At 35.7% G+C, this 10,033-nt stretch overlaps 1 protein-coding gene across 1 annotated transcript; it reads left to right on the top strand.

The window, feature by feature from the left end:
- Positions 1-200: 200 nt before the first annotated feature.
- LOC113779415 (transcriptional corepressor LEUNIG-like) lies at positions 201-5,331 on the top strand. Its single transcript, XM_027324988.1, has 8 exons — positions 201-482; positions 1,043-1,084; positions 2,009-2,118; positions 2,241-2,390; positions 3,224-3,379; positions 3,543-3,659; positions 4,227-4,433; positions 4,930-5,331. The coding sequence occupies exons 1-8, from the start codon at positions 455-457 to the stop codon at positions 5,071-5,073; spliced, it is 954 nt and encodes a 317-aa protein (XP_027180789.1). The 5' UTR covers positions 201-454; the 3' UTR covers positions 5,074-5,331.
- Positions 5,332-10,033: the final 4,702 nt, after the last annotated feature.

Consider the following 10,033-nt stretch of genomic DNA (forward strand, 5'->3'; position numbering starts at 1 on the left):
TCCATTTCTTATACATATTCCCTTTCACCATTTATTCTCTCTAATGGATGGAATCAAATTCCATCCAACTCCCAAAAATCAATCAAACAACTATTATACATACTGGATACAATAAAAGGTACAACCTCACCTGGGCAACCCCACAAAACGCGTGAGGCCCCATCAACTACTATAGATGGAGATGTTTTATGGCCAAAGTCCAAATCTAATGGCAGCAGTCCAAGCGGTGGAAGTAGGAATCAGCCATTAAACCAAAGGGAAAAAGGGCAAAAATGTGTCAATAAAACAGCCATTAAACCAAGGGAAAAGGATAAAATTGGAAACGGGAACCAAAATTGAGGATCGCAGCGGGCAAACATGAAAGGCAGCTAACCCCACAATGTTGGCAACCCCCTTCGGCGCTTTATGTATTTAGAGATTGTGAAACCTCTGCAGATTCAACAACGGTTGAGAAATGGGATGCACTTTTGGACACAATCGAGGTAGGGGTTTGCTTATGATTCTCTGGAACTTTTTAATCATTAGTTTTTTCTTGTTCTTTTTCTGCCAAAAATTTATTTTTGTCAATATGAATTACAAGGTCTAATGAATTGTTCTTTTTGTTTTATTTTTAGCTTCCCGATCTGATCATTCAATAGTTGCGATGTTGATGATAAGAATTTTAGTCAGTAATAGTGCTCTTCTTGCATTCTCTTCTCAAATTTGATATATATATTTTTTTGTTTATGATCTTATGACAAAAGTATGAAAAAGAACATAGACAAAACTCATGAAGAAAATTAATAAGATAAATAGTACCTAACACTTCACTGGTGGACGCAGGAGTCAGGACCTTTTTTTTTTTTTTTTTTTTTTTGAGGTGGGGGAAGGGTTGGGGGGGGGGAGGGGGACTTTATGCTTTTCCTTTTGATCTTTAGCAGGGCAGAATTTACTTGTTGGTTGGAAGTAAGTGAGATTTGTAGCTTTGTTTGGAGGCTGACATGGACAGTTTTGTGGCTCTTGATGATAATGTTGTGAATTTTTTTATCTCATGATGATGCAGATCCCCGACATACGGTTGGTCGTGGCAAGGATGTTAGCAATTGTAAGTTTATGTCAGGGAAGTTTTCCATGCCTTCACATGTTAATCAGTTACCCTTTTTTCTTTCTCCTAAACATGCATTGATTTTTTGTTGTTCCCTAGTTCCTTGAGATTAAGTAAATTTACTCCGTGTATTTATCCAGTTGTTTTTTGGGTGTACTGACTACTGAGGGTCATAAATGGTTGTCTCTTTTTATTACCAATTTATTTTCATCATATAGGTCTGATGTCACTGAAAGTGAAGAGATAGTAGTTGAAAATCACACGACAAAAGCAGTGGCAACTGTTCTGATGTGGAACTATATTCTTCTGTATGCCAGCATGTTTACATTTTGCAAATGCCTTCTTACTCGTGTATCTGTTGACTTTTATATACCCTACATTTATTTGCAATGTATGTGTGCCTTTAGATTAATTGAATTTACTCCTCCATGTACTTATCCAGTTTTTTTTTTTTTGGAGTGTATTCAGGGTCGTAAAAGGGACTTGAAATTATTTATTGCGAATTTATTTTCATCGTTTAGGTCTTTTGTCACTGAAATTGAAGACGACGTAGTTGAAATGCCACATGACAAAAGCAGTGGCAACTGTTTTGATGTGGAATTATATTCTTCTGTTTGCCACATGTTCATCGTACGATGTCTGCGCTATGGAAATGGCATCTTACTCGTATTTATCTGTTGACTTTTATATACCCTATTGTGTAATTTGCAATGAGTGTGTGTATGTACCTGTAGATTATTAATGCATGCGCATGTCAAAACTACTGAAAAACTTAATGCTGGTTGAGCTTTAGACAAGACCAGCAAATAGATTAATCATCAAGTTATATTCAACATTTTGTTGGAATTACTCATCCAGGAAAAAAAAAAGTTGTATTCAACACTTTGTTGGAATGTGCTATGACGGTAATCATTTTATTTTTAGTGTTCACGTTTATGGAAGTAAGTTCTGTTCGTGCAAGTGCTGGTAAAGTGATCTGCTGCCACTTCTCATCAGATGGTAAGCTACTAGCTAGTGGCGGCCATGATAAAAAGGTGAGAACTAGCTAAAGTTAACAGACAAGTAGCAAATTCTACATAGTCTAACATTCTAGTTCTATGGAGTAAAAAATGATTTCATAATTGTGTATTGACATTGTACTTTTATTGCAATCCAGGCTGTTTTGTGGTATACAGATACTTTAAAGCCTAAAGCAACACTTGAAGAGCACTCAATGCTTATTACTGATGTTCGTTTCAGTCCAAGCATGGCACGCCTTGCAACATCTTCTTTTGATAAAACTGTCCGGGTTTGGGATGCAGATAATGTTAGTTGAATTCCTTATAATATATTAGACTAGGTTATTCATCGTCTTTGTTCAACACTTAGTTTTGCTTTCTGCTACATTTGGTCTTCTTTTATATCAATGAGTTTTCAAATATATTATGTGCATTTTTTAGATCCTTCATGATCATTTCTTCATTATTTAGATGACAATCTCTTGCTTCTTTTTCTATGCTTCTCTGTGATGGCTCAATATATTAATAAATAAGAAGTTGTTAAAGTCATTGAAAGGGTGTTTTCTCAAACTTCTCAAAGGCAAAAGCTCTCATCCTCCATTGTTGTCCACAAATATACAGAAAAGAGAAGTGAAAAGCAAATAAGGACACATAAAAACAGCTTAGGTTGAAAAAAGCTAGAATTTGCCTGTTCTTAAGCAGGGCAAGTTATTTTTAGTTCTCTTATCTGAGTTGAAAAGAATCCTATGAACTTCCCCCGTTTTTGACTTGTTTGTTTGAATGTAATATCTGTGCATGAAGTTCAAGATCAAAAGAATGGCCACCTTTTTCGTGAGTTCTGTTTTTCTTTCGGTATATGTAATAGTGGTAAAAACCATGTAACTCAAAATTTTTCCTCCTGGTTTTATGAATTAAAGTTCCTCTTGTTATTCCAAATTGTGCAGTACTACACTTGTGTGTATATTTTTTTCTTACTTCACAACAGACCTGACGCAGTCAAGTACATTTCATTGCTGACTGTAATGTAAATGCAAGTTTTGGGAAAACAATCATATATTTGCATTTTCTATCAATCTTGTTTAGCAAGATGTTCTGAGTTGTTCTGGATTAGTCTTTTTACGGTCTATGGCCATTACTGCAGCCTGGGTATACACTTCGTAACTTTACTGGACATTCTGCTGGTGTAATGTCTTTGGACTTCCACCCGAATAAAGATGATCTTATATGTTCATGTGATGGGGATGGTGAGATAAGATATTGGAGCATCAATAATGGTAGCTGTACAAGGGTATTCAAGGTAATGAACCACTGTATGAGAAATGGGTGGCAGTGTCTTGCTGGACTTACTGTCTCTTTGCTACTTCTCTTTCTTCTTTTGTTTTTGCTTTCAGCGGGATTTAGATGGAAGGTGAAAGGAGTTGTCAAGGCAAATGCTGATTTAGTTTCTCTGTTTGATTTAGGGGGGCATGGCACAGGTGAGATTTCAGCCACGTCTTGGAAGATATCTTGCTGCAGCTGCTGAGAATGTCGTGTCAATACTGGATGCGGAGTCACAGGCTTGTCGGCATATATTAAAGGTTGTTATTCATTTATATGTTGAGAAAGCGTAAAGAATGAACATTCGGTGTATTATGTATAGTCATTACTCTATAACTGTATTTTGAGCAGTCGACTGAGGTGGACTGGTCAAGGTGCCTGGCATGTATCGAACCATAAGGACAAAAGGAGAAACAGATATAATCCTGCGATAACTGCAATTTTTTATGATTGATCTTGAAAAGAAGATTTGGCAATGCTTATATGTTAAAGAACTGTGTGGTACTGTGCGAAATACTTGAGGCCCCAAAGCCACTCGTGGCTCCTAAAACTGGAGTGCCAGTACCCTATGTGTGGTCTATAAATTGAACGATGTCTCACCAAGATTCGATTTGGATGTGGTGAAACTTCAGTTGATCTTCTTGTAGAACTAAATGCGACTTAAATGTAAAAGTTTCTGGAACTTAGAAGTGGGCAGTGCAACTTTTTTATTTTGTGTTAGTTCTGTTGTTGATATGAGTATAACCTGTATGCTGTTAGTCATCTTGTTGCCTGTTGGATTTGCTGCTGGGTGCGCTGTCACTGTTGCTGAGTATTTGTTTTTGTAGGGGCATACAAAACCAGTACATTCTGTTTGCTGGGATCCTTCTGGTGAACTGCTGGCATCTGTTAGTGAGGACTCTGTCAGAGTCTGGTCATTGGCATCGGGAAGCGACGGAGAATGTGTGCACGAGCTTAGTTGTAATGGCAACAAATTTCATTCCTGTGTTTTCCATCCTACATATTCGTCATTGTTGGTTATTGGATGTTACCAGGCAAGTCCTGCTTATGCCTTTATCCTCTACTTCCAGTGTTTTCCGTCCTACGTATTCTTCATTGTTGGTTGTTGGTGTTACCGGGCAAGCCTGCTTTTGACTTTTATCATCTAGTTCCTTGGTTGTTTTTGAGTCCTGCACCTATCTCTGAAAACTTATTGCGTTTTATATGTGGTTGTACTTGCAGTATTAAACTGTTTCAGTATTGTGCTTCTTTCGAACTCCTTGGTTTTCATATCCCTCACCCTTCTTGGACAGTAAACCTGCCCAAGAACCCATACCATGAAAAGTCATCCCATGACGAAACTCCCAAAAGAAAAAGATTACTGCATCTTTTTCAGTTTAAATTACTGCATCTTTTTTCACTTTTGGGATCATGGATAACCATGCACAGTAGTTAAGTTTTTTTAATTATGGTTCATATCCTGTGGGGGCACAGTAGTGCACTCATATTACATCAGCTTATAAATGATTTCAAGGATTGCATTTCTTGCAGTCTCTGGAGCTTTGGAACATGGCGGAGAACAAGACCATGACCCTGCCAGCACATGAAGGATTGATTGCTTCCTTGGCTGTTTCTCCCGTTACAGGCCTGGTTGCTTCAGCCAGTCATGACAAGATTGTTAAGCTGTGGAAATAAAATGTTTTTTCTGTTGTGCCTTCTTATGCAATCATCGTACGTTTGACATGGTTTTAAAATGCGGGCTCTCAGCAAATGCAGTTGACGTTTGCTTTGTTACCCCTTAGCTTTTGTTGTTCTGTGATTTTCTTCCTTTTTTTTTTGTGGGGACTTTTGAGTGCTATGTAACCTAAGCAGTAGAACTTAAGAACCAACCCTTTTAGTGTTGTTTCTCAAGTGTGTTATTATCACGCCCAAATTTGCTCAAATACTTCTTCAGCTTCCCTTTTTTTTTTTTTTTTTTTTTTTATCTCAGATAAGGTTCTCTTCACAGAAGATTATCAGCTTACATAAAATTTTCTAGCTCAACCGAGTTCCAGCAGTGTATATATGAGTTTCAGCTCATTTATTTTTCTTTTCTTTTTTTCCCTTGGTTACAAGAAAGTTTGGTTGGAATGGAGGATATCAAAATTTCGAATATCAGTTTGGCAAACCTTGCAGGAATTGTAGTATTATACAAGCATCCAGAGCAGAAATAATATGCTCCAACAAGGGACGCTTTTGAAAAAAGAGTAGTTTGAGTTAGCTACTGTCAATCTCTCTCTCTGTCTCTCGACATGAATTATTCTTATTGTTTGAAGTTAGCTACTGTCCCTTTTTTTCTTTACAAAATTAATTTAACAAGAATGTACTGAATGTTTTTTTTTTTTTTTTTAAAAATAGCACGGGGATTAAAACTCAAAATCTTTACATTCCGGAGTATTAACCTTAGCCGCTAGATTGAGACCTCCTTGATTATTAGAAAATTTCATCAATTATTCTAAATTTGCTTCAAATTAGAAATATTGAGAACTGGGTTTGTTTTTTGTCGAAACTTTAGAAACTAAAATAACGCAAGTACTAAACATTAGGGTCCAAAACTGCATTTCTCAAGGCATAGTGACAAGGTGTGCTAATTGATTTCATTTTCTAACTTAAGTATAGATAGCGATAATACTTGTTAACATAATAGCACGCTAGTGTAAAAATAGGTGTACATTGACAACATTAATTATTCAGCAATGGGCAATGGATAATTTTTTTTATACACTGTCAACGTATAAATTTTTTTTTTACATTAGCAGATTTAGATCAAATCACATAACATGAATTCAAATTTAAAATTCAAATCATGCACATGTGATATATAAAGCCCAATAGTTCAAGATTACTCCACATCCAATCAAGGCCACTTGGCCTCTTACTATGTATTTTGCAACTGCCCCTTTACCTTTGAAAAATTTCCTACCCTATATACATTACCCCTTTAAAAAGTTTACTCTTGCACATTAAAGTTTGTAAAACTTTTTCCTCCATATAAAAACTGAAAATCAAGTCTTATGCAACCCTACAAAAAGAAAATAAAATGTTGGGGAAGGACATCTTTATGAAATAAAATTGAAAGGAAGGTAGAGCATTCCAAGTCCTTTTCATATATATATATGTATATATGTGTGTGTGTAAAATAAAATTGAAAGAAATGTATAGCATACCAAATCTTTTTCATACATACAGACACACACACACACACACATATATATAGACACACACATATATACATGTAAAAATTTGCAAATATAAGCAAGAGGACTCAGAAACATTTTTAGGTGGTCGTCAAGGCAAATATATACTATAAGCCATTATGCACGACGAGCGAACCAAAATTGTTATCCTCATCGCCCTCTTTGCTTCCTCACTAAAGGAAGAAAACAGATTTAGAATCCAATGATCAAAGAAAAAGTAGACAAGAAAATGATAAAGCGCCACCCCCCCCCCCTCCCCCCTCCCCCCAAAAAAAATATTCTTTCTTATTCCAAGAACTGGTTTTCCCCCAAAACTCCCAAGCCCTCAACACCAACAAAATTACACACAGCTATGGTGCTGAATGCCATAGAGTGCAGCTTATATCTTCTTTATTGTCTTGCTCCCCAAGGCTTTATGGTTTTTCTTTATTATTATTAAAAGGCAAAGTCAATTAATGGAGCCAGAAAAGCAATCAAACACCACCACATATGTAAGATGTAACCATCGAGGTCAAGCCAACCAAAGCTGGCGGAATATGACATAACTAATATTTAAACATTACTTTTTCATTAGTTATTCGCATAATGAACAATATCTTGTACGAAATATATGTATAGAATTTGGAGTGAACCTAATTCGGCCAAGGCTACAAGTTGAAACTGCTCTGCTCTCATCCAATAATTATGGAGATAGGGTAATTAAAAAAATGCAATGTGATTTAGGTCATGGTATAAAGATTGTAGTAATGGCAATTTCACTTTTAACATTTTCAAAAATGTATAGTGAATGAGGTTTGAACATAGTGACAAATTGATTAGAGCGGAGCTTTGGGATTATGTCAAATTCAAGTCTTGTGTAGTTCAAGAATTATTCTGATAGGCATCTGTTAATATACATAAAGTACACTTAATTTACCTGTTTTATTATTTTTTTAAAAATACCAACACATGAACTCCATCAAAATATCAACACTTGAAGTGGGCACTCATTAGACAAACTCATACTCCCTCTGTTCCATTTTAATAGTTCTAGTTTTTTTTCTACACAGTTTAAGAAAAAGTAATTAGCTTGGTTGGAATAATAAATTGAGGTTGCTATTTTTCTAAAATACCCTTACATTAAATAGAGTACAATTTTATATTAATTATTCATGAAAACTTGAATTGATGGTTTATGGGAACTTGAATTGATGATCAAGAAAGAATCAATCATCATTTTACATTATTTCACATTTTGGCTTGAAAGAATAACAAAGCTGGCTTTTCATATATTAATATGTTTTGGAAAAATCTAAATGTATTAAATAGGGTAGGTTAACAATCTATATTAAATAAGATAGTTTATACTAATAACAACTTACATTGAATTAGGGTATTTTAGAGAAATTAAAAGATAACTCCATTCTTTAATTGGAAAGTGAACTACAATTTGGAACAGACGAAAAAGGAAAATAGGACTGTCAAAGTGGGATGGAGTGAGTAATAATTAGCAATGTCAGATTTATGAGTTTACTATATTTAATTTCGTATCCACAAATAGATATTTTGGAAAAGTTGAAGTAGTTTAATAGCTAAAGGCCTTTAAGTCTTGTCTTTAATCTAAAATTTAATCTTCAAGGTTCCAATTCTGAAAAAAAACGACGTGTAATGTACCGACGGAATGCCAAGTTGATCGAAAATTTACACGCTTACACGCACAGTCTCATGTTCGAGCACAGTTCAGGAGTTTAAGAAAGGGTTAATTCCACTTTGTCCCCCCAAACTTTGGATGATTATCCACTTAAGTCCCTAAACTTCAAAATGGGACACTTAAGTCCCTAAACTTATAAATACCTACCACTTAAGGAAAATTGTTAACAAATCCTGAACAGTCCCATTTTATAAGGGTTTAGGGATTTAAGTGTCCCATTTTATAAGTTCAGGGACTTAAGTGGGAGGTATTTATAAGTTTAGGGACTTAAGTGTCCCATTTTGAAGTTTAGGGACTTAAGTGGATAATCGTCCAAAGTTTGGGGGGACAAAGTGGAATTAACCCTTCAAGAAATAAAAGAAGAGAAAAAGGACCCCATCCCCATCTGCCACCCACCGTCCTCCATTTGAAGAGAAAAAGGTCCGGTCCACAGGTAAGGGAAAAATTTTGTTTTTTTTAAGGTAGCAAATTAAAGACTGAAAGAGTATATAATCTTCTGTGTTATTTGAGAAAGTAGTAGAATGGAAAAAAGCATTAATATATGCAGTTGGCACATTCATCATCACACATTAGTTTTGTTTAATTTTTTTTTTGATTGATAAGTATACAAATAATACAGCTTTATACAACAAAATCTCTGACTTTTGACGGAACTAAAAAAGATTCTTAAAATTCTTTACGTTTGGAGTTCGAATTTTGAATTTAACAATTTAAAGTTTGAAGTTTAAATTTGACAACTACAAATGAAAAGTGTATAAAGATGTGAGTAGCATATAAAGAAAAAAGAAAAGAAAAGAAAGCAAAGCTTTCTCATCTTAGAATAGTTTTAATAACTTCTCATAGTATCTCTCCATTCTCTTCCTTCTCCAATTAAGGCAAATTTTCAAGTCCTAGAAAGGCATTTGCAACATTGTTCAGCAGTACCCAAAACCCAAAGAATGAATACTCACATGGCAAGACTATGAGAATCTGGGCTTGATGATTGGACAGGGCTAGGGCCCCTTCAACACCTCATTGCTGGCCCACTTATTGAAGGGGAAGAAAATATGGTGGTTTCCCAAATGTTTGGAGAAAGAGAGTCTTGGAACCTAATACTCCCTAATTTAGACCAATTATCTCTCCGGTAGAAGATTGCCTTAAGTGGCACCTTACCCCAAATGGACAGTTTAGCCTTAAATCAGCAGTAGATTTTATCTGCTCAAATAACACCCTTGTTGAAAGAACTTGAGAGGGATTGGATATGGAAGATCATGGCTAGTAATCGAGTAAGGCATTTTCTATGGATTGCATGCCAGGACAAGCTCCCAACCAAGAGCAATCTACTCAAAAAATTCATTATCCAAGAAGATTGTTGTCCTCTATGCAATAATAATAGAGAAGACACCTATCATGTCCTGATTTTCTGTCCTGGAGCCAAAGTTTTATGGAGAAAGATAGCTGTGCCTTGGAATTTTTGGCCTTTTGAAGGATAAAATCTCTGCTCTTGGCTAAAGAAGATATGCAACATGACAGATTTATCACCCCAGTATGGCATACCATGGGGAACCATCGCAGCATTTGGCTGCTGGATGTTATGGAAGAATAGGAACATGGCTCTGTTTGAACCTCAATCCTGCCCACCAAATCTTGCTTCAACAACAATTGGAATAGCAGCAGAATTCCTAAGCATCGGACCCATAAGTAGTAAAACCATCAAACATAAGGATCTTGTCATGATTGCTTGGGAACC

This window comes from Coffea eugenioides, chromosome 8 (assembly GCF_003713205.1).
Source record: "Coffea eugenioides isolate CCC68of chromosome 8, Ceug_1.0, whole genome shotgun sequence".
Lineage (NCBI taxonomy): Eukaryota > Viridiplantae > Streptophyta > Magnoliopsida > Gentianales > Rubiaceae > Coffea > Coffea eugenioides.